This window comes from Littorina saxatilis, linkage group LG4 (genome assembly GCF_037325665.1).
Source record: "Littorina saxatilis isolate snail1 linkage group LG4, US_GU_Lsax_2.0, whole genome shotgun sequence".
NCBI lineage: Eukaryota > Metazoa > Mollusca > Gastropoda > Littorinimorpha > Littorinidae > Littorina > Littorina saxatilis.
The window spans coordinates 52,076,461-52,101,460 of record NC_090248.1 but is presented as its reverse complement, the minus strand read 5'-3'; the positions used below and the strand labels follow the sequence as shown (position 1 = coordinate 52,101,460).

Sequence of the window (25,000 nt, the reverse complement as noted above, 5' to 3'; positions counted from 1 at the left end):
AACTGTCAAACAGTGGTTCTCTTTGAACAGAATCAAATGCCTGGCGTAGATCCACAAAACATACATATAATTTACATCCTCTCTTTGCAAAACATTTATCAACAACAGCCTTTAATGTAAAGATATGATCCACGGTGGAATAACCACGCCTAAAACCAGCCTGAGATTCTGTTAGTTTTTTATGTTCTTCCGTCCATTTCACTAATCTCTTATTCAAAACAAAAGTATAACATTTACTGACTAAACTAAGTAATGAAACCCCGCGATAATTCGCAGTTAACTTGGGATCACCCTTTTTAAAGATTGGAACAATAATAGCTTTTGCCCATTCATCCGGATAAATGCCCTGGTCAAACAGGATATTAAATAATTTTGTGAGGAAGCGGACAGCAGTATCAGCAACTAACTTTAACATTTCCGCTAGAACTTCGTCGCTACCACATGCTTTTCCTTTTTTCAAATTTCTAATGGCTTCTAAAACCTCAGATTCTGTAATTACTGCATTCAAGTCGGCACATATATCATCGGTTACTTCCCTTGCATCAGCCTGCCCACCCTCTCCCTCTCTCTCCGCTTGCCTTACAACGTCAACATTAAATAGCTGCTGAAAATGTTCAAACCACTGTGCATCAGTAACCTCCTTAGAAATCCCTGACTTTTTTCTTCCCGATAACTGCTTTACTTCCTTCCAAAATAGTTTCCCATCTTTTCCCAAAGAAGCCAGATGTAAAGCTTTATTACGGCTATAGCTTATTTTCTTTGTTTTGGTTAACGTCTTATACTGTTTCCGTGCTTGTACATAAAGTTCGCGGTCTGTATCTGATTTACTAAGTCTATAATCAGTCAAGCGTTGCCGTGCAACAGTCTTCGCCGTTTGACAATCATCGTCAAACCATAACGCAGGCCTACGCTGCTGTCCGCCTCCTACCAAAACCCTCTTTCTCATACACTCACTCGCTGACAACAATGCATCAGTAAACAATTTCAATGCTTCATCTACATCATAGTCTACAACAATAAAAGCTTGTTCACACAAATCATGTAAATCATCTCTATACCAAGTTTCCAAGAAGCTCTGATCTTTAGACTGGTCCCAGCACATTTTAGAAATCCATTTTGGTTTGCTTGTCTGAACTTTGTCAGAAAAATCAATATTGTTTAGGCAACTCAACACTAATGAAACAGGAAAATGTGACGAATCAACAGAAGACATGACACGTAATGAGCGAATAAAATCTGAAGTACAAATATCAATAGAAATAATGAAGTAGTCAATGGTACTACCACCTGATGTAGACACAAAAGTTAAAGAATCATCACAATCAAATTGCCGTAGGCCATTCATTATAATACAACCAAACATAGAACACATATCAAGCAGCTCTTTACCAAACGCGTTTGTTTCTTTATCATCAGAAATCCTTGCACACATTTCATAATCTGAATCTCTAAAACACACTTTATTCCAATCCTCATCAAAACTATCATCAGGCACAGCATTATTCGAACTTGTTCTAGCATTCAAATCTCCACACACAATCAAAGAGAAATCCTCATGAATAGATTCAAACAAATCAACAATGCATTGTTCTAAAATTTCAATACCATAGCCATATTCAGAAACATCCCAAAATTTGCTGTCATATGGGTGTAAATACATGCAAATCAAAAACACATTCTTATCTAAACCGAACAACGTTTTATTTATTTCCAGTACAACCGTGTGTTTATATTTAACATCAATGCGTTTCACTAGCTGTGACAATCGTTTTTTAACAAAAACCATCACACCACCCGAACATCTTGCTCTCTGCGATAATCTGACAGCCTTAGAAACATGCGAGAGAGATATAAAAGAAAGAGAGGGAGAGAGAGAGAGAGAGAGAGAGAGAGAGCGAGAGAGATATAAAAGAAAGAGAGGGAGAGAGAGAGAGAGAGAGAGAGAGAGAGAGAGAGAGAGAGAGAGAGAGAGAGAGAGAGAGAGAGAGAGAGAGAGAGAGAGAGAGAGAAAGAGAGAATATGCAAAGCGCTTAGAGAACGTCAAGCGCTATATAAATCTCCCATAAAAATAAATAAAGGAGTGAGAGAATACTATAAATATATTATGGAAAAGAGAGAGAGAGAGAGAGAGAGAGAGAGAGGGGGAGAGAGAGAGAGAGAGAGAGAGAGAGAGAGAGAGAGACACTGACACTGTTTAATTGAATATGGGCCTACAGCCCCTTTCAATGGGGGGGGGGGGGGGGGGGGGGTGGTACACATAAATCACAGGAAAAAAAATAGAAAACATGATATTTAAACGTATGCAAAATACACAGTGCAGTGGTTTGTTCCAAGCTTTCCTCTATCAATAATCTTGCACATCAATGCTGCCTAATATATACTTATCAGCCGAGAGAGAGAGAGAGAGAGAGGGAGAGAGAGAGAGAGAGAGAGAGAGAGAGAGAGAGAGAGAGAGAGAGAGATGTCCAATAAAGTTTGTTTTTAGGCCTGTATAATGTTTACTATTCACTTCACTATTGGTAATTCTTTGTAAAAGATTGTTTCTACTCAGTTATTTACTGCCAATGATGCTTGAGACACAAGAGAACGATTGCTGTTATTTTCAAATCTGCAGTGAGAACTTTTAGGTTGTGTGTAAAAAGTTGGTTCTGTACGTATATTTCATACGTTAAGTACCTTTGAAATTCAAACCGCTACTACTTGACAAAATGATGAGCCTTATTTACAAAAATAAAGGATCGTAGTTCAAACTGTCTGTCTATGGATGTCTGAATTGAATGTTCTGTCCCGATATACAGGTCGAAATAATATGGCCACCAACATCTCTATTTCTGTGTAATAAAACCTTGGAACCGCAGGCGACGTTAAGTACCGCTATGTCCGTACGGAAAGCACTAAGTACCGCTATGTCCGTACAGAAAGCACTAAGTACCGTTGGTCAAAACACCCGATTACTCCCAATTAGGGCTATGTTTCTACTCAGTTATTTGCTGTCAATGATGCTTGAGATACAAGAGAACGATTGTTGTTATTTTTAAATCTGCAGTGAGAACTTTTAGGTTGTGTGTAAAAAGTTGGTTCTGTACGTATATTTCATACGTTAAGTACCTTTGAAATTCAAACCGCTACTACTTGACAAAATGATGAGCCTTATTTACGAAAATAAAGAATCGTAGTTCAAACTAACATGCCTACATATAAACAGCATAAACAACACACAAAAGTATTATGTACATGGGTTTTAACATCGCAGGTACTTAGCGCGGTACCTAGTGCAGCCAAGGTCTATGCACGGTACCTAAGGCCCTCTCATACGGACATGCCGGTACTTAGCGTCAGCCTCGCACACACACACACACACACACACACACACACACACACACACACACACGAACTTACATACACCAACTTACACACACACGCACACAACACACGAACTGACACACACCAGGCTGACACACACACGCACGAACTGACACACACCAACTGACACACACATCATGACACGCACACACTAACACACACACACTAACACACATAGGGGAAGGGCTCCTAATATGGACCACTTTTTGTTTCATGCTGATAACTAGCTTGTTTTCTTGCAAAAAAGTTTGATTTTGTGTTTGGCAGTCCTTCTTTCTTAGGTTAACCGTTAGGCCTAATTAGAGTTAAATAGCCTTGATACACATTCACTGAGCAAAACTTAAAGCGGCCTTCACGAATCACTGTAAAAAGCCCCCTATATTTCAAAATAACATGATACAACTTAGTGTACAAGTCAGCCTAATTAAAATATGCTTTAGATTTATCTGTTTCGGGTTGATGAGAGCATTATTTGAAGCACACCAGGAAACTAAAGAAGCTTATCAAAAACAGAACGATAATAAGTGAAATTATCAACTTCCACGAAAAGAAGACTTTTTGTTGCTTTTTTTTTTAAATCTCGAGAGCTAGTTATAGGTTATTTCCAGCAAGCTTCTTAATGAATTAATGAAAATAGCCTTTAGCTTTTATTTTCTTCGATTTGTTGAAGGTGGTCCATATTAGGAGACTCGCATATACTTTGAGATTTTGCTATTATTTTTTGTTTGCAGTAGAAACTCGGGGTCAACACTGTTAAAATGTAACAAATCAGTACGGTTTTAGCTGTCATATATAGCCATTTTTGTGTGATAAAAGCTTTGGCTGTAGACAGAAACGAGTCCGTTTTAGGCGGCAAATTTAGAGTGAACGCTGCCAAAAGTGAGAAAAAGAGAAAAAGCCTAACGGTTTTTAGATTTCTGTTTCTGCAACTGTTTTGACATGTGCAAGTTACCCAGAGAGGGTGAATACAGCGAATAAAACTTTTTTGAGCGCTCTAGCGCCGTTAGTTTGTCAGAACTGAAGGTGGTCCATATTAGGAGCCGGTCCATATTAGGAGCCCTTCCCCTACATAGACAAATACACACACACACACACACACACATACACACACACACACACACACACACACACACACACACACCAGGATTCTCATTCAGGCATGACCACTCTCACATCTCCACTATCACTCTGGCACTCTGGTCTGGAACCACACCTCTCACTTTGGCACCACCATTCGCACTCTGGCACCGGTCTTGCACCACCATTCTCACTCTGGAATAACGCTCTTGGCACTGGTCTGGATCCTCCATTTTCACTCCACATCCACGTACACAAACCCCCCGCGGGTTAGGGGGAAGAATTTACCCGATGCCCCCCGCGGGTTAGGAGGAAGAATTTACCCGATGCTCACCAGCATGTCGTAAGAGGCGACTAACGGATTCTGTTTCTCCTTTTATCCTTGTTAAGTGTTTCTTGTATAGAATATAGTCAATGTTTGTAAAGATTTTAGTCAAGCAGTATGTAAGAAATGTTAAGTCCTTTGTACTGGAAACTTGCATTCTCCCAGTAAGGTCATATATTGTACTACCTTGCAAGCCCCTGGAGCAATTTTTTGATCAGTGCTTTTGTGAACAAGAAACAATTAACAAGTGGCTCTGTACCACACGATGTTTCACTGAATCCACAACAGCATACCGCACTGACAATTTGAAATTCTTCTCGGGAATGTTTTTCAGCTTTACAAATGTCGATAGCATACCCTTTTCTGATAACTTCCCGATGAAACAGGACTAAACCAATTATTTTCTGTCCCTAAACACCACAAAATGCCCAAAGTCGAAAGATGTAGTAAACAGGGGAGTAAAACGGAAGAGCCGTTTTTGTGTACCAGTTGCCGACTGACACAAACTTTCGCATTCGGCTTTTCTTATCTCGTAACTCCACACTAAATACCCCACTTCCCCTCTGAAGTATTGATGTACAACCCATGGCACTAACATTCATGTAGTCGTTTATAACTGAGGTTGAAAAATTTGCTTCATGATGAGACAAGTATGAATGCCATTCACACAAACTGGAAACTTCGCTGCTGTCTGCTCGCGTTGTACGGATTAGCTGTTCTCTTTTCCTCCCCTTGTTGCATTCTAGTTCTTCAGTTGTTTCTAGTTTTCCGTTGATGTTGTGTTTTGGTCTTCTTCATAAGTAGTCTTGTTCAAAATTAAAATAGCTCAACTGAATTTCTTTTTGTTGTATACGAATGAACTAATAAAAAGCTGTTTAACAGCTGTGTTGTCAAATCGAGTTTTTTTTTCCAAAGTCAGTGTGGCGCCTGCACAAAACTATTGCGCATAAGAAACGGCGTCTGCTATCAAAACCTGAGATCAACGCATCGACGCAAAAACTGTCATTTTGTAAGTTTGGAACAACAAATCAAGGTCAGAACAGCTATATAATCGCTATTGTATTTTCAGCGTAGCAATAGGGTCCGATATTTAGACTCGAACAAGTATAATGCGACTCGTCTTCGACTCGTCGGCATTATACTTGTCTCGTCTAAATATCGGACCCTATTGCTACGCTGAAAACACAATAGCTGGTATTATTCGAGTTGTTCATACAAAATAAATAGAAATATCATAACATCTTCAACCTTGTCGTTGTTTGGGCCAAGGGACAGAACTAGTGTTACTGGGCAAGGGAGGTAAATACGATTATTTTATTTCCAAAAGGAAAATCTTCAAATGGCACAGTACCTTACACAGTGGAGTGTTCGCTTGTGTTCAATATGGCTGTCACTTTGCTTTGAGCAATTTTGTATTGAAAAGCATTTCAAGTATTTTGCATGTGGTATGAGATTGGCGTGTATTTATACGTTGCAAGGACAGGATAAATTGTCAAAATGTCGGAGAGTGAGTCTGGGTCGCGCTCGGTAAGTGCACTTTTGTCTGTAGAAGTGATGCATTATTCCAATCTCTATTAGTATTAGCCTACGTATTAGTATTAGTATTATGACTTCACTTATGTGCAACGAAAGTTATTGTAATTTGTATTATAATTTCTATGCTCCATTGATCCTTAGATAGCACGTTGCAAAACTTTAAACAATCAAGATTGTCTGGGTATCTTAATTTTGAGGAAAGTAGACAGGGTTCCAGTAAATGATCTCAGGACACTGACAATAAGTATTTAACTATGAGCACAGCAGACTGAGAGCAGTGTTCTGAATCTGATCAGATACTTGGCTGATTTGTCATTAGACTCATGCATTTTGTGGGGAAAACAATTCCTGGAAAACTGTTGGAAAAGATCTTTGTCTATGATCTGCAGCAGCAGTTTATTCCAAGCACTTGAAGCAGTGCAGCAAGATCTGTTGCCTGTTAATTATTGTTAAGACTAAGAGGTCACACCAAACTATGCTTGATTTACTTTATTTTCAATTTTGTGTGTGTTACTGTTAATTTTGACAGTAATGAAATGACAATTGACACATACAGCAACAGTCATGAATGGTATTTGTTTTCAGGAGCTTAGGAAGTAATTTATTCTAACCAGCACAGCTGACTTAGTTGAGTGATCACATCAGTTTGGTGTTAATTTAGCTGGTAGATCTTGCGTCCTTTTCTCGTCCCCTCATTAGCTTCCGAATCATATTTCTTTTCATTAGGTCTGAATAGGCAATAAAGGAAGGCATAATTTTGAACTTGTGTGACAACTGTCACTCATCATTTCATTTTTGTCATTGTGTGATTTTGATTTTAGAAGGAGCAGATTGCACAGCAATTCATGTTGCCGGAGCGGCAAGCCAAGGTCAACCTGCTGATCAAGGCCATGGAGCAGGCAGCAGGTGACCTGGATGGAGAACCACAACCGTACTGCGTCTGTCGCTCCACCGACAGCGACCGCTTCATGATGTGAGTGTTGATTATTGCATTAGGATTAGATCATGTAGATCACTAGATGTTGAGTTGTAGTTGATGGTTTTAATATGGATATTGCAGTGTTGTTCCCAGTCTCAGAGGACAATAGGTCATTTAACCTGGGTTGAAAATAAATGGCCAAGAATCTGTCTCAAGGTGTCTAAAAAGTCTTACAATTTTTAGACTTAACTCTAAACCTCCTTAATTTTACATTGAGTAAACATCTCGGTACTCCTGTCCTTCAATTGCAGCATTTGATTTTCCAGTCAAGTGTTCGGTTTATCAAATATTCGCAGATAACACACAAATGATTGTAATGGGCAGTTCTGGTGAGGTTATGCCCCTTCTTTCTTTCTGCTGGTAATAGTTGGAGTCTCAAGATCACACACAAAAAGGAAAAAAACGTGCATTGATCCCACTGTGTTTCATTTCAGGCACTCTCTGCTCCAGGCTGGCTCCAGCTAAAAATAACCGGCAAGAACCACCCTCATCCCCCTATTTACCCTCCCTTTCCTTTCCTCCCCCCATTTCCCTCCTACCCGGCCCCATTCACAGTGGCGCCTGACAGACGACTCTTTCTTTGTCTGCAGCGAGCGTGGACCGCTCTCTGCAAGCAGCTGCTGTGTTGATAAGGTTCTGTAGCTCGCGCGCTCTAGAGAGAGCCTAAAAACAGTGAGAACGTTTTCTGCACTGTTCAGAATGCCTGATAAGTGGCCCTCTATATACTCCCGCAAGGAAATAGTCTCCATGCGAAGGGTGTAATACTTGAAAGTAGAACAGTGGTTATACATTGTATACTCTTGAGAATAGAATAACAGGTGACCTTTCTTTTCCCTTTTGGAGGTTTGTCAATGACGCCGAAGATGCTTACTCATGGCGGTGTTTTCCAATGTGTGACTGTGTGTGTGTGTGCGTGCGTGTGTGTGTGTGTGTATGTGTATGTGTACATGTGTGTGTGTGTGTGTGTGTGTGTGTGCGTTCGAAATATATACAAACAGTAGAGTATATCGTATTTACATACATATTATGCCAAGGACTACTAGTAAAAGTCATTGATGGTGCGCATGTAAAATTTGTTTTGCGTTTATATAATTATAAAAGTCAAAATAGTGTAGATATATATAGACTACACCCGCACACGTGTAAATCCACGCGTATACATGTACACGCAACCCGATTTAATATGAGAAGACCATCCAGTCCAACATTTGCGTACGTAAAAATTACATTATACATCATTTCAGCTTGACTCATCTAGAAGGGTGTAATACTTGAAAGTAGAACAGTGGTTATACATTGTATACTCTTGAGAATAGAATAACAGGTGACCTTTCTTTTCCCTTTTGGAGGTTTGTCAATGACGCCGAAGATGCTTACTCATGACGGTGTTTTCCAATGTGTGACTGTGTGTGTGTGTGCGTGCGTGTGTGTGTGTGTGTGTATGTGTACATGTGTGTGTGTGTGTGTGTGTGTGTGTGTGTGCGTTCGAAATATATACAAACAGTAGAGTATATCGTATTTACATACATATTATGCCAAGGACTACTAGTAAAAGTCATTGATGGTGCGCATGTAAAATTTGTTTTGCGTTTATATAATTATAAAAGTCAAAATAGTGTAGATATAAAATTCAAAATAGTGTAGATAATGTCAGTAACATATAAGAAAGAAAAAAGATCTTACGGCAATACATGTTCATGAAAATTGTTAGCTGCATGTGAATAAAACAAAAAAGCTTACCTCACGGCCCTCCTATACAAGTCTCACAAACTTGTATATATATATATAATATACCACAGGAGAAAAAAAAATAGCTCGCGCGCGCTCACCCAAATCCGCTCGAAGTGCCACATGATATTAGCCCCAGACAACACATAGACGGATAATACATGTATGTCAATCGTATGAAACAAAACATGCCACAATTTACAAGACAGAAAAAAGGCTAAATGAGAGAATTGAAAAAGGTGTTTGCTCTTCAAGTAAATAATTATACCACACCTTACAGATCTGAAAAACACATGTATGCTGCAGTTAAATAAACAGGAAACCCAACATCCGAAAGCACGGCACAATCTATAAGAGGACAGAAGACAACACAGTAAACAAAACATCATAATCAATGTGTCACAATAAAAGAACACAAAATATTGGAAAAAAAGACAAAGGTAATCCCTAAGTACACTGATATATACATGTACAACACTTTACAAAATATATATACAAACAACAGAGTATATACAGTCGTATTTAAAAACATATTATAGGCATGCGTATGGTGCGCATGTGAAATTTGTTTTGCGTTTATATAATTCAAAATAGTGCAATTAATGCCTGTAATATAAAAGAAAGAAAAAACGGTCTTTCAATACATGTTCATGCAAATTGTTAGCTGCATGTGAAGAAAACAAAAAGCCTACCTGACCCTGCAACTGTTGGTCAGTAATCCAATAGCAGCACACAAGTCGATTTGAAAGTTTTTCAACACAGTTTTTCACTCGTATTGTTCTCACAAACTTGTATATATACCACAGGAAACAAAACTCGTCGATCCGAACAAGATGAAATGCACGACAGTCAACAGAGCTGCATATAGCGTACTGTAGCGAGTGCCTGTTCCGAGAACCTGCGCGTGGGTTAATTCACAAAACTTACCCCTCAAAACTGCTCTAGAAATCATTCACAAACACCTGTAACTTAACTTGTTTTCACTCTATCACACAGTTAAGACTAAGTACTTACGGACGGCAAAATAAAAACACAGGCGGTTGGGCTGTTATCAGTATTCAGTGTGATTATAAACTGATATACAACGCGCAAATTCTGTTTCTTTTAACAGGAACAAAGAACAAGAGCTGAGTGCCAGTGATATTAGTATTACCACAAAATCAAACAAAACGAGTCGAATGAATAAACTCCAGTTTGCACCAACACAATGCCTGTATATTCAAGTAACAAAATACACAAGATGAACATAATCCCAGGTGTAAGTCACTGAAACGATCCCTTTTTCACACCAAGAATCACGTAATTTTTCAAACTGGCGCCATCGCACACAAGCTCCACATAGAGTCTTTGTGTGCTAGAGACAGCGCGCGAAAGGGAATCAAGGTCACCGCCAGCGCACGGTAGGCTATTTATGGCCGTGCTTGCTCCAAGCTCCCTGCCGCTGACAGAGCATATTCGGCGCAGCAGTGAAATAGTGTGATCCCAAATAGCATGTCGCTTTGGTAACAGTTCGTGTGTAAGTCGTGCATTTTATACGGTAAAAAGAGAATGGTAACAGGCGGAACCTCACGCCAAGATCACATGAGTTAATGTCTCGCGTTGTCACACCAGAAGCGCTCATTTGTATGTGACATTTACACCATAACATAATTTTAAGGTGCTGTCATTTTCTTACTCTTAGGTTCAGCTTCAGGCAACTGTTTCACTATCCAATGTCTGGATGGCTGAATACATTGGTTGATCAGTACTACTAAGCAACACTTGAAAATGATTGCTCCCATACATATATAAATAGGTCAAATTGTCCTGGCTTTTCACGCTTGATTAGTTGATAGGATAATTGGTGGTCATAAGACCCCTTACAAGTTGCATTACCTCAAAACAATAGGACTGTTGACCAGCCAAGGAGGATAAAACTTGAAGTCTCTTGTTCATTTCAATGCTTGTCATTCTCTCAGGTGCCAGGAGACTGGTTCCGTATAACTCTCACTTACTCTGTTAGTGTTAGACTATTACACATGTTGTATGCATTTAGAGCGCTTACTTACTTCCCTTTGTTTATCTTGTGAGATCAAAATAGTATGCGTCATTGACCTGAAGAACAACACTGATATTGAAAATATTTTAACAGAGAGATTAATGCTACCGACTATGTTTTCATAATCCCAGGAATGGCTTCTGTGGCTTTTGCCTTCTTTATTACATAAACATTAAACATGTGCTCATGTAGTATTGTTGACTTTTGCAGAGCCTGTGACTGTTGTGAAGAGTGGTACCATGGCGACTGCATTGGTGTCACACAGCTTGATGCTCGCTGTATCAAGAAATATTTCTGTGACGTGTGCAGAGGTAAATTATACTGCTCACAATAGATGAATTCCAGAAATAACTCTGTCAAGTTTGTATGGGTTGTGAAGGAGTGAGTTCCCTTGCTTTACTCAGACAAACCCGTGATCGGGAGGTCGTGGGTTCGAACCCCGGCCGGGTCATACCTAAGACTTTAAAATTGGCAATCTAGTGGCTGCTCCGCCTGGCGTCTGGCATTATGGGGTTAGTGCTAGGACTGGTTGGTCCGGTGTCAGAATAATGTGACTGGGTGAGACATGGAGCCTGTGCTGCGACTTCTGTCTTGTGTGTGGCGCAGCCCGGTAGCTCAGTTGGTAGAGCACTGGACTTGTGATCGAAAGGTCGCAGGTTCGAATTCGGGCCGGGACGGACACGGGTCAACTTTATGTGCAGACCCAGAGACGGAAGCCATGTCCCACCCTCGTGTCATCACAATGGCACGTAAAAGACCTTGGTCATTCTGCCATAAGTGCAGGTGGCTGAATACACCTAAACACGCAGACACCTGGGTAGCGCGACTCCGTTGCTGCTAGCTTTCCACTGGGAGGAAGCGACCCGAATTTCCCAGCAATGGGACAATAAAGTAATGAAAATGAAAAAATGAAGAAAAAAAACGTTAACTGTCAAAGCAGCACCGCCCTGATATGGCCCTTCGTGGTCGGCTGGGCGTTAAGCAAACAAACAAACAAACTCAGACAAACATCACGTGGTTCCTGTACACGTGTTTGAGACACGCCCTCTCGCTAGTGAATGGCGTGTAATGTCACGTTTCACAAATGGGAAGAAACTTAGGTTACGTACACGCGCAGGGTATCGATTATCAGAATCACACTTTTCCCAAGAGCAACACATAATGTTTGGACTGATTTCTCTCCTCCCTCCTTGCTTCTTTACTTTGAGCACATGTTGGCCAGAAGCGGAAGTCAAAACTTATTTCCGAGCTTCAAGCGTCATAGCTCTGCCGAACAGTCATGTAGCTGTGACAAAGTTATTTCCAAAAATCGTCTATTATGTTGCTTCACTGCCTTCGTGGTTTGTACAATATTGTCAGGCATGGGAATTGTCCGCCGAAAGACAAATTTCCGCCAGATTTGTTGTTTGTTCCGCCGAAAAAGCAAAAGTGTCTGGCGAAAAAATAAACGGGGGAGGCAAAAATGGTTCTGAAAACTGAATTTAATTGCAAACTTGGAGCTCAGAGGACACCAAATTGCACAATTTGGGTTATTTGGAGAATTTTTTTTCTGGGGGGGCCATGCCCCCGGACCCCCGTAGGAAGGCTTGGCACTTCGCGTCGTCGACTTTGATATTACCCACAAAATTTCAGCCTTTTTTACTTTTTTCAATTTCCATGCCTGCTTGTAGAAAACAGTCATTGTGCAATGGATAAAAGAGCAGCATTTTGTATAGTTTAAACGGTACAGAGCAGGATTATGTTGCTGCCATCACTGTGCTTGCAGACTGCAGTCTGTGTGCAAAGAGGAAAGAGGTGCCTTTTCCATGGTACATGATTGTGATTGTAAACTACATGTACTGCAGCGGTTATACTTATAGTGCTGGATCAGTGCATTTTAGCACCGTTGGAAGACTGACTCAAATCAGTTTTGTTATGGAACTCGGTGCAGTAGTTGAAGCTCTTTGAAGCCACTTAAGACAAGGATGAGTTTGAATTCAATCGTGGTTGGCTTTATTTGGGGTCTGGTAGCTCAGTTGGCAGAGCACTAGACTTGTGATCCGCAGGTAACAGGTTCGAATCTGGGCTGGGACGGACATGGGACAACTTTATGTGCAGACTCAGAGACGGTATCCATATTCCACCCCCATGTCACCACTGTGGGGCGGGGATATAGCTCAGTTGGTAGCGCGCTGGATTTGTATTCAGTTGGCCGCTGTCAGCGTGAGTTCGATCCCAGGTTCGGCGGAAATTTATTTCAGAGTCAACTTTGTGTGCAGACTCTCTTCGGTGTCCGAACTCCCCCCGTGTACACTACATTGGGTGTGCACGTTAAAGATCCCACGATTGACAAAAGGGTCTTTCCTGGCAAAATTGCTTAGGCACAGTTAATAATTGTCTACCTATACCCGTGTGACTTGGAATAATAGGCCGTGAAAGGTAAATATGCGCTGAAATGGCTGCAATTACTGGCCGTATAAAATTTCATCTCACACGGCATCACTGCAGAGCGCCTAGAACTGTACCCACGGAATATGCGCGATATAAGCCTCATTGATTGATTGATTGTGGCACATAAAAGACCTTCGTCATTCTGCCATAAGGGCAGGTGGTTGATTACACTTAAAAACACAAACACCTGCATAGCGCGACTCTGTTCCTGCTAGCTTTCCAGTGGGAGGAAGCGTACCTTGTTTCCCTGCGATGGGAAAATAAAGTCATGAAAAAATAGTCTGATCACAGAACAGAAATAGAAAGACAAGGAAGAGGTGGTGATGAAGTGATTTATTTAAGTTTTGCAGCAATAGACAGCAATAAACAGTTTGTTTTGTTTGGTCAATCAACAGTATATGTACGTACGTTTAATGATTAATCTGTAACGAGCTGATTTGAGACAAAGGCAAAGACACACTTTTTATTTATTTTGTTTTTTTTTATTGCACATTTTTATATTGCCATTGCGCTCGTCATTCACACAGTTCAACGTTTTGGTCTCAATTTTCAGGCAAGAACCCATCCCTGCAGATCAAGTACAAGAAGAAAAAGGTAGACAGGAAGAGTGAGTCGACGGCCTGCAGTGATGTGGACGTCGGGAAGAGAGTCATCACTAAGGAGTACAGATCAAAACTCAGGGATAAGGTAAGATTTGGATAGTAGAACCTTCTGCTCTGATGAAAAAGAAACATTTAATCACATATTCTTACTCCAATTCTTATGAATGCATTGACTTTAGTCCCACATGCTAGATGTCGAAAAACCTCTCAAATTACCTGCCCTTAGTAGGGTGGTAACCAAGCTAAAAGCGACGCCATAGCCGTTGCTATGGCCTGACCTTGCTCGGTTACCCATAACACCCTGCGCACCACGTGAGCGCCAGCATCCGTAATAATCATTCTCGACTTTCGACAACACACGGTGGACGTGTCCGAATTTCGCTCTCACTTTTGGCCTTCACATGCCTGCTCGTCCTTGAGACTAGCCGGTTCTTGGGGGTCTACCTGTCCGTCTACCTTTTGGTGAGATCTTTCCTGTGTATGTTTGGTATAAATGTTGATAGCTTTGTGTTGAACACGCACGCAGAAGTTTTTTGTTCTGGGTGACTGTTTTTCGCCGGTCTTAAAATGGCCGACAACAAAGCTAAACTTGGCGCGAGACTGGAAGGTGACAAGGCTCTTAGCCTGGTTTAGAAAACTATACCTAAGAGTAGCCTAAGAACTTTGATTTGCCTATTATGCGGGTCGTAGATCCGTCAAACAGCACTTCTTTTTATGTTCCTATCCCTCCGAGGGTGGGTTCAGTTCTTTCACAGCTCGCTTCCCCTGTTGGGGTTAATCAGCCTTTAGGCTCCTTATAGACTTTTTGTTGGATCGTCGTCGGTGCGACTGATGGGGGGGGGGGTGGCCGTGTGGCTATTCTTTCCCCTTTCTCTGAGTAAGAGGAATCAGTCAATGTCCTCCTTTTGGGGGGACTTAACGATGTTTTGGTCTGTGTTTTCAGCTGTTTCAGGCGCGATCGGCGGTTCCCGCCCTCCCGTTCGTCAGCTTCGCACTGTGGTCAAGTGCAAATGGCCTGTTCGGTTCAGCCCGTTTTTTGCCTCTGGTGGCTCTGGGCTGTTCTCGAGCACCCCTTCCTTTCGGAGGGGGGGCCTGCTCCCTGCCTGCGTTTAACCACTCTGTTTACCGCCGGTACTTCACAGTGGTTACGCAGCCCCCCGCCAATGGGGGGGGGATAGGGGGGGCGCTCCTGCGTCGCACCGTCGCCTGGTGCAAACGGCCAGTTCGGTTCAGTCCTTTCTGCCACTGGTAGACTGGGTTGTTCGCGAGCACTCTCTCCTTTAGGAGAGGGGGCCAGCTCCCCGCCTGCCTTGGCCGCTCGGCTTGCTTTAAAACAGCACTGCTGGGTCGGTCATGCAGCCCCCTTACCGTGAGGAAGGGGGAGTGGGGGGGCACGGTAAGTCACGGCCAGGGCTTGTCCCACTCTGCCCTTTGCGGGCAGGGGGCCGTGTTAGCTTCCCACCCTTTCCCGCCCCCCGGGCGCGTTCGGGTGGCGGCTTTCCAGGCGACGTTACATACCCCTTCTCTGCTCCGTTTGGGGCAGGGTGGGGGGGGGGGGGGGTATCAGTGGCTCACTCTTTCCCGCCCACCGGGCAGGATCGGGTGGGGGCTGGAGTAGCGTTCCACCCTTTCCCTCCCTCTGGGTTGGACGGGGTGGGCGCTGTTGGACTGTCTTCACAGTCTGTACCTCTATTGTCCTGGCCCGACAATCGTTCGCCTCCCCTATCGGGGTGGGCGGGCGGTGGGCTATAGGACTACAGCAGGTGGACGGAGGGGGGTCGGCCGTTGCTCGGTTCGTCTCTCTCCGTCGCTCTTACTGCTGTGACGAGCCACCCCCCTCCCCATCTGGGGCATGGAGTGGCTCAGGCCTTTCTACACAGCGGGGGTGCTATGTACGGCTTTCCAGGCTACGTTACATACTCCTTCTCTGCTCCTTTTGGGACAGGTGGCTGTGTTAGCTGCCCGCGTTTGTCGCGGGTCCACCCTTTCCCTCCCTCTGGGTTGGACGGGGTGGGCGCTGTTAGACTGTCTTCACAGTCTGTGCCTCTATGGCCTGGCCTGACAATCGTTCTCCTCATCTATCGAGGCCTTTCTACACAGCGGGGGTGCTATGTACGGCTTTCCAGGCTACGTTACATACTCCTTCTCTGCTCCATTTGGGACAGGTGGCTGTGTTAGCTGCCCGCGCTCGTCGCGGGTAGCGGTCGCGGAACAATGAGCTTGACTCTCTTTTGTTCTCGGCAGGGTGTCTCGCACAGTGGTCAGGGAACAATGAGCTTTGCTCCGTTTTGTTCTCTGCACGGGCTGTGCCGGCTGTCTACCTGGGACAGGCGGAGGAGATTAAATTACATATCTTATCCCGACTCACATCTAGCATTAACCTCTGGTTTAAGTGCCGGGACGCTGAACTACGCTTCACCCCTTAAGGGGAAGTAACCCTAAAAAAGAACAGCCTAGACCCCGTAAACTGGGTCACAGGTCAAGGCCATACCGTCACGTGACTGAGCACGCGAGACCGCCGCCGCCATATTGGAATACTTCACTCTTTCCTCAGCGGTCCTAGCGCTAGGACGTTGTTCTCTCGAGCTACGCATTTTGGCTTTCAGCCTGCTGCCTGGTTGGCAGTTTTTCTTCACCCCGGTTCTTCTTCACGGTCTCTGCTTCTACGGCTGTATTGGTGAGATCGTTCTTTGTTTGTTTTACTTGAATTTTTGCCTTGTGTCCGTCAACTTTGTTGTTGTTGTTCTACTCTCTGTGAGTTGTTTTCAACATGACGGACAAAGAGAAGATAAAGCCTAATACTCGACAGTTAGTTGCTGATTCTTCCCCTGCTAGCAGTCAGATAAAGATAAACCCAAAGGGACAACGGTTACTCTTGTAAAACCGGTGTCTAATTTTTCGCTTTCGGTTGATATTGTTGTACCAGCAAGCCCTACCATGCCTGTTCTAAAAGAATCTGTAACAGGAGTAGGGCTCGTTCGGCTAAGCCTAAGAAGAGTGATAAGCAAGATTTCTCTTCCCTTTTCTCTTCTTTCTCCTCGCATATGTATACCATGTTTTCTCAACAGCAGCAACTTGCCGCCGATCTACAGGCTACGCGAGATGAGTTGCGTTCGCTGCCCAAGGGTGTTGGCGATGTTTCTTCACTTTCCCGCATCCGGTTGCCTCCTTCGGCCACAGTCACGTCAGCGGACTTGCGGGCGGGAGAACTGGCGCACGCCAGCTTCGGAGAGATGGTCCCTCGGGACACTGTTGCTTCTGCACAGCAGGCACTCTCCTCAGGTACGTTGGGTTCGCCGGTAGCCAGGCTCTTTGGCGAAAGCGTTCCGCATAGACCGCAACTAGTAGCTCCCCCGCCTCATAGGTCAGGGAGTGAAAGTTCGACATACCTGGGGCAAACGACTCACACGAAGCGGAGCTCATGGGGTGTTGACGCGGGAATGCAATCGATGTTACATGGGTTCGCCGGTAGCCAGGCTCTTTGGCGAAAGCGTTCCGCATAGACCGCAACTAGTAGCTCCCCCGCCTCATAGGTCAGGGAGTGAAAGTTCGACATACCCGGGGCATACGACTCATACGAAGCGGAGCTCACGGGATGTTGACGCGGGAATGCAATCGATGTTACATTGATCTGGAGACCAAGGTGCACACGGGCTGTCTATGACTTCCCCCGTCGGTGTACTTGCGTCACCACTTCCGCCTGGGCAGGAAGTTTGGCTCCATGCAGGCTCTGCACCGAAGTTCTACTTCCGGTTTGCAGTCAGCCTCGCTTCCGGTTGATCATGTCCAAGACTCGGCGAGTCACGCGGACTTTTCGTCTCATACGGAAGTGGAGTCGGAGCTCGACGATCATCTCTCATTCTATGATGACGACGTTGAGTTCCAATTACCGTCAAAGCTGAAGCCAACCTTAGCTATTGCAGCACAGGTCGCTTACAATATGTTTCTGACGGCGTTGTTTCATAGGCTGGACTTGTCTTACCCCCACCATCAGCGGTGGGTGACTTCCGCCCAGCACCAACAGCAGCTGAAGGTTTTCAGTTCTCTGAGTCTTCTTTAGTTGCTTATGAGCTCTCTAATATTTTAGCAAGCTTTCCAGGCACGGCGAGCTCCGTGACTGTCGGCACGGTGCCTCTCCTCTCTGCTCATGGTCAGGCTCCAGTCGCTGCTAAGCCTTGGCTTGCCACTGTCCGACTTCCACAGGCTAGTGTATCTGCCCTTGCGCGCAGGTTTTCACTCAGCCGTCGGCCTCAGAACCTTATTGACACTTTTGCCCTACTGAGTGCAGCCCTTCCGGTCACGCCGTAGCTGTCCACTCTTAGGGAGGACGGTTACCGTCAAGACAGACCTTGTGTCTACACAGAAGGTTCTCTTATTGGTTTGGAAGAGACAGGCAGGTACCCTCTTGATCTTGCCTCTCTCTCTGAGACACTCCTTTGGACACTCTCTCGTTCTATTAGGTCTTCCCTGGATCCGTTTGAGTTCCGGAATGACGCAAGTGTTAAAGACGTTTCGACCTTAGCTAAGGTCAACACTGAGCAGAGGTCTGTCCCGGCACGCCGTTTCTCCCACGCCGTGTTTACACGAGGTCTCTCACTTCCGATTTCGCTTCGGCTGTTTCGGCGAGTGAAGGATCGTACGCATTAGCATCAGTTCGCACCACCACGGTGTTGCGGGTACTTCTGCACTGGAGTTTTTCGGCTACTTCTGGTTCGTCTTCCGGCGTTCCGTGTAATCGTAGCACTTTGTTCTTTCCTGTCCGCAACTTACGACGTCAACCCTTTGGGGTTCTAGGTCGTTGGGGGCAGTGATGCCTTGTATCTTACTTCCTGTTCAGCTTCGCCTGTCTCGGATGATAAGGTTTTGTACGTGATGGCGTCTTTTATACAGCTTGCGTCGGTCCCCGCGTCTGACCTTTGGTCTTTCATCGATGAACAGACTAGTTCTGGTTTTTCGGCCAAACTCAGGGTTACTCTCGATTTGGCAGCAAAATTAATTCCAGGTTTTTTTCTTGAAGACACTTCGTCTTTTGAATCTTTTGACAGGTTGGCTTCCTGGTTTTCGGTATGCCGACCAGTAGTTGCTTTGATTTCTGTTTTTGGCTTTGTTACGTAGTCATTTGCCTACAAGCAGACTGACCTACGGGCACTGCGGCTTTCAGTCGTTTCGTTCATGCCACTCCAGGCTTCGGCCTTTGTGTTTCCCGCACGTTCGGTTGCTGACGTTCAACCAGAATCGCGGCTTCCTCGTACTATCTCCATCTGCTCATGCATGGACTGGAGAGGATATCTTGTGGTCAGTTGGACTTATCGTTTTCTGTTTCGCTGAGCACACAGACCTCTTTTTATCACGAAACTTTTTTGGATTACTACGAGCCTCTGATCAGCATTCTACTTAGGTAGAAAGTGGATGACAGACTTTGTTTGAGTAGATAGACGGTCATTCACGACAGCTGTCGGCCTTTGAATGCACTCTTTTTTGGCCTCTTTAGGAGGTCGTTCGGACTTTCTTTTAACTTCTGTTTTGGCAAGAAGATTTAAAGTCAGTTTGTGGGCAACAGGACTGCCGGTTTTGGCACTCTTGTTTAACTTACTCGACGGTTATTGACAGTCCAGTTCATAGCCATGGTCTTTCTTTGGCTTTTTCTGTCACAACCCATGAGGGTTATATTATGAGTCCTTGTCTTTCTTAGACTTGGACTCTTAACGCAGGAAGCAGGACTGCGTCATTCACTCGGTCTTGCTTGGGTAGACACGCAAAGCAGGTCATGCACCGGTAGCCTACTTTTGGCTAATCGTTTGGATCAAGCTGGATTCACAGCTTGGTTCTTTGGAGGTGTTTGTCTTTTATAGTTTAGGAACTTCAGGGACACTTATGCTCTATCTTGGGGGTTTTTTCCTCGCCAATGAGGGCTTGATATCTTGTACTCAGGTATCACCCGTTTATCGGCAGGAGATCGGTCACGTCTTTCTTGAGCTGACGTCTATCTCCTAGGCCTGGGGGGCTTCACGCCTTCCCGAGGTCTCACATACTTTCTCATTATGTTTTGACGGTAGCCTACAGGGTTCGTCCTATTCAGTTTTGAGCGGACAGCCTTACGTACTGATCGTTCCGTGTTCGGCACAACAGCAAGCGCCCACTTTGACGCTTGCTCCCTTCCTTGTCGATTAAATTTTCATAGCTACTTGCTAGTGAAAATTAAGTTAAGACTTTTGCCGCTTTTGCTTAAGCCGCATTGGTTTGTTGATGAGCAATCTCGGTTCATTTTTTGATGAGAGGTTGCAGTCTCGCCGGTCTACAAATTATTTCCTTTGTTTACGGTTTTAAGACGTTCTTTCGACTCTTCTTTGTAAAGAGTCTAGTTTGTCAGATGGTTTTTTGTCTTGCATCTTTTCATTGAACAAGGGACAAGTGTTTGTCTCTGGTTCATTACGAACATTAGCGTCTACCTCATGGGACTATGGTGCTGTGGTTTACTCAAGCCATAATCCTTTAGTGCTTCACTCCTCGGAGGGTGTTTCACTTGTGGTCATTTGGAACTCTTTGTTCTATTCAGGCGGGAGACGCACAGGTTCGTTTTGTTTTACTCGCTCGCATCGGAAGACATGTCTTGTTGTCTTCCGAACTTTCACAGCTCTCTTTTGAGTTAGGACTGTCTTCCTGGTCTTGCTGATTGCAAGAGATTGTTCACTCTTTTCGTCAGCTACGATCAAGACAGGTCAGTGAGGTTGGCGCTCTTTTCGGCTTCTGGAAGACGTAACTCACGAATCTTAAGGTTTTTCACTCGGCTGTTTCACTCAGGTCTCAACAGACTTTATGTGAAAGGGTTATTTATCTAATTTGACCTTATCTGGTGGGTTTTTACTATCATTAGCAATCTATGGGTGGTTGCGACCAACAAACAAAAAAAAAAGAAGTTCACGAGGATGCTAAGATGTTCCACGAACTTTTGTTGTTGACGGAAGACGATGTTTCATTAGTCTGGAGAAACATCGTTCAGAACTAGACAAGACATTTCTCTTGTTACGCCCAGAGTGAAAAGGGCCCTGTCTTCAAGCCTTTTGTCTTTTCTTTATCAGTCCCAGCTTGGGATTTCTTCTTTTTTTGGAGTTCTTTTGAAGAGACATAGAATTTTTGAGACATGCAAGCCTTTCTTTTATAGGAAGGCTCGTATACTCTTTTTTTGTCGGTGCTCACTTCTCCTTGATGGGGCAGTGATTTACGTACTTTTTGGGTCTCACGCAAGATATTGAGTATTTTGGACATACTCATTCTTGCATGGCTCATTTTGGAGTGCCAGACCAGTTCTTTGGTTCTTTCGTTTTGGACGGATAGAATCGAATTTGTGCAAGGAAGCACTGGCTAGATGGGCTTTCACACTCATTAAATAAGCTTATGAGTGTGGCAGTCAATGGGGGGGGGGAGCGTTCTGTCCTTCCTCTGAGTTCGCCTAGAACTCATGGGGCCTGAGCTTGGGCTCTTTTATTCGGCGGTTCTGCGACCAGGCAAATCTCGATCGGCCTCACATAGGTGTTTTGGACGTTTTTTAGGACGTCTTTCTTTATTACGTTTGGCGGGTTTTCTAATACCCGCTGGGATGGTAGTGGTTGCTTACCAGTCATGGTTGAAGCAGGCCGGTTTCTTACTAGAAATAAGTGAGTTTCACTGAGAATCTGTTTACTCGTCAGGATGGGACCAACACCTTTCCGGCTTTGGTAGCCGCAGGGCAGGTTCTCTCCAACTTGTAGAGTGAGTTTCTTTCCCACCACCTACATTAGCAATCTGCTAGATGTGAGTCGGGATAAGATATGTAATTTAATCGAAAATTTTAAAAGTAAATTTTGATTTGATTAATATACTTACCCGACTCACATCGTTAATACCCTCCCGCCTACCCCGCTCTAATTTACCCTAAAAATGAATGTTTCGCTTCGTTTCGAGTGAAGTATTCCAATATGGCGGCGGCGGTCTCGCGTGCTCAGTCACGTGACGGTATGGCCTTGACCTGTGACCCAGTTTACGGGGTCTAGGCTGTTCTTTTTTAGGGTTACTTCCCCTTAAGGGGTGAAGCGTAGTTCAGCGTCCCGGCACTTAAACCAGAGGTTAATGCTAGATGTGAGTCGGGTAAGTATATTAATCAAATCAAAATTTACTTTTAAAATTTTCGAATATACTCTTTCTCTCCAGTCTCCCATTCTTTGTATTCACAATGGTCTGCGGGGACTCGGTTATAGTATCACCTGGCCAGTGGTCATTGTCCTTAGCCAGCATAGGTCACCCCCCCCCCCTCCTAGGGGTGGGTGAGTGATAGGGCTACTTGACTTTGGCAGGTGGACGAGCGAGGATCGGCCGTAAGTTTCTCTGTTTCAGTCCTTACCCCCTCTAGGGGTTGCGGCTGTGCTGGACCACCCCCCTCCCCACTTGGGGTGAGTTGTGGTTCAAACCAGGTAGTCTGGTTCTTAGCACTGGGTTGCTTCTCTCGCACAGCGGGTGGGGTAAGATGCGCCGGGCCCGGCTTTGTCTTGTTTCTCCACTCTATCTCCTTCTCGGCAGAGATCTGTGCCAGTTACCAACCCCTCTTCCCCCCACCTCTTGTTCAGGTGGGCGGTGTTGGGTTGGCAGTCAGAGACTGATCACGCTTTTCATCCACACTCTTGGCGGTGTTATCGGCAGGAGTATTTAGTGCGCGACCTCCCCGGTCTCCCCTCCTTTTGTGTTTTACACAACTGGTGGTTAGGTCGGACTCCTTGTTGGAGGAGGGGGAGTGTATAGGGTTGCCTACTGGTTGTAGGCTTCCCATACATAGAGCGTCTGCCTTTGCAGTTTACTTTGTCCCGGATAGGTTGGGGGTGTCTCTCTTCCTTCCTCTTCCGGGATGGCTTTGGGTTTTCACAGGCTTTCTCGCAATTTGTTTCATTTGCTGAGTCTTCGGTGATTGCCTACCTCATGCCACACTTTTGGCTTGTTCCGCACCTTAGGATAGTGGTTCTTCAGCCTACACCTTTCCCGCTGCTTTATACGCAGGGGACTGCTGGCTTCGGGGTTTCAGGCTGCTTCGTCCTCACTTTTAGTGCGGAAGAAGATAGCAGGGAATTTTCAGGCTCAGGGTCTGATCTGCACTTTTTATTGCCAGGGGCTAGTTTCTGGCTTCGTTTACAGACCACAGGGAACATGGAGTTGTCATGATGTTACTCCTCCCTCTCCTCTCTGGAGGAGCTAGGATGGCATGGTTTGGAGTTTTCTGCTTTGGCTGAGACTCTCTTCTGTGCTTTCTTATAGGCAATCTTTTCCTCCCTGAACGCTCTTTTGGGTTAGGGAGGATGCCTTGGTTAAGGCTTTAGCCACGCTGCTGGCAGCTTGGGCTAGGGTAGTCACTGAGCGGAGAAGTTTCTCGGTGACGTTTTAGGCCCACACTGTTTTTGCTTGGTGTGATCTCCTTCCTCTACAAGGGGTTTGATTTCATGCTGGTTGGAGGAAGCAAGGGTCAGGCTTTTTCGGGGGTTGTTAAGACCTACTCAATAGCTGGAATCTTTCCCTTCCTTCGTGGACCTCTGGCAGCGCATTTATGCGCTCCCGGTTACAAAGGGGTGTTTTGGTTCAGTGTCGCCTCCCTCTCTGCGGGAGGTGGGTCGGCATGGGCTAGAGCTTTCAGCTTTGGCTGAGATTTTCCTCGGTGCTCTCACATGAGCTTTCCTTCTGCGTTTCTGCACACAGGAAAGGGCTCGGTTTCTGGGGGTGTTGGTCTCTGGACTATCTCGGGGGCTGGTTGAGCTTTTTCAAGGTCAATCAGCTTGTCAGCTGCACTTCCTTTTGGTGTTGAACCAGGCTTTTTGCCTGGTGCTCTCAGTAACCAGGCAAAATTCCGAGCTGTCCTTATCCCAGGTTTTTTACCTGGGCATGCTGTTCGACTTTGTCTCTTGGAAGGTTTATTCTTCACACAAGAGAGAATAGGGAGGCTTTTAGCGCTTTTCACTGCCAGACTGGCACGAGAGCAGGCCTCTGCGGGGTCTTTAGACCCGATCTTTGGTCGGACGGTATCGATAGCTTTGCTGGCCCTCTAGTCTTTCCTCAAGTTTTTTGGGGGTTCGGCCTCACAGGTCTGGGACATGAGGGTCCGCCTCCAGAGTGGGTTCCTCCACGCGGGAAGGTGGCTGGAATCCTTTTGGATCGCTCAGGGGACTTTTTTCCCTAGCTTTGTTTCCCCCTGGACTTAGACCGCTTTTTGGATGCGTTTTCGTCTAGATGGGGCCTGCAATGGTGATTGCAGTCTTGAGGCTGTGATGTAGACGTGAATCCTTGGGCTTCTCTTTTGCCTGAGGTTAGGAGCAGTAGCTCTTAGTCTACTAGCCTTTCCTTTTTGGCTATTTACAGGCATGTCCTGTTGCATTCGGGCAATTCGTCTGTTGCTTCTTATGTGAACTAGCTGGGGTGAGCAAGTTCTCACTCCCTGTCAGACAGAGTATAAGGGATTCTGATTGGGTTTTCACACTAAATCATTTTCTCAGGGGAATTTCTCCCCGGCCAGCTCTGCGATCGGGCCGACTCGCTCAGCAGGTCCTCTCAGGGCTTGCTCAGGGGTTGGCCCATCTGATTACGGGTCTGGAGGCGTGCTGTTTGTGTTTTAGATCATGGGTTCTTACTCTGTTCTTTGGGCACGAAGCATATATTTCCTCCACTTTATCTGTGTATGCTCCTTGTTTGGCCTCTTTGGCCAATTGGGGATTTAGAGCGGGGGTGCAACTCCTTAGCGCCCCTCTCTCAAGCCAGGTGGTTTTTCACCTCTGTTTCAGTTTTGGCTTTGGGCAGCTGGGCCTCTTCTTTGAGGTTCCGGCGTCTCGGCTATCTCAGCTGTTTTGAAGCAAATAGGCCTCTCTTCTGTGGCTCATGGCCCTCTTGTGGGCATGATCAAGGACCTTGTTTTA

The 25,000-nt window shown here is 44.9% G+C and overlaps 1 protein-coding gene across 1 annotated transcript in view; it reads left to right on the top strand.

Moving 5' to 3' along the window:
* Nucleotides 1-6,124: 6,124 nt before the first annotated feature.
* LOC138965046 (CXXC-type zinc finger protein 1-like) overlaps nucleotides 6,125-25,000 on the top strand; it is a 50,581-nt gene continuing 31,705 nt past the window's right edge. The window contains exons 1-4 of the mRNA XM_070337175.1: nucleotides 6,125-6,292; nucleotides 7,123-7,274; nucleotides 11,257-11,357; nucleotides 14,030-14,163. Of these exons, the coding sequence (XP_070193276.1) occupies nucleotides 6,263-6,292; nucleotides 7,123-7,274; nucleotides 11,257-11,357; nucleotides 14,030-14,163 (417 nt within the window). The 5' untranslated portion in view covers nucleotides 6,125-6,262. The remainder of the gene's footprint in view (nucleotides 6,293-7,122; nucleotides 7,275-11,256; nucleotides 11,358-14,029; nucleotides 14,164-25,000) is intronic.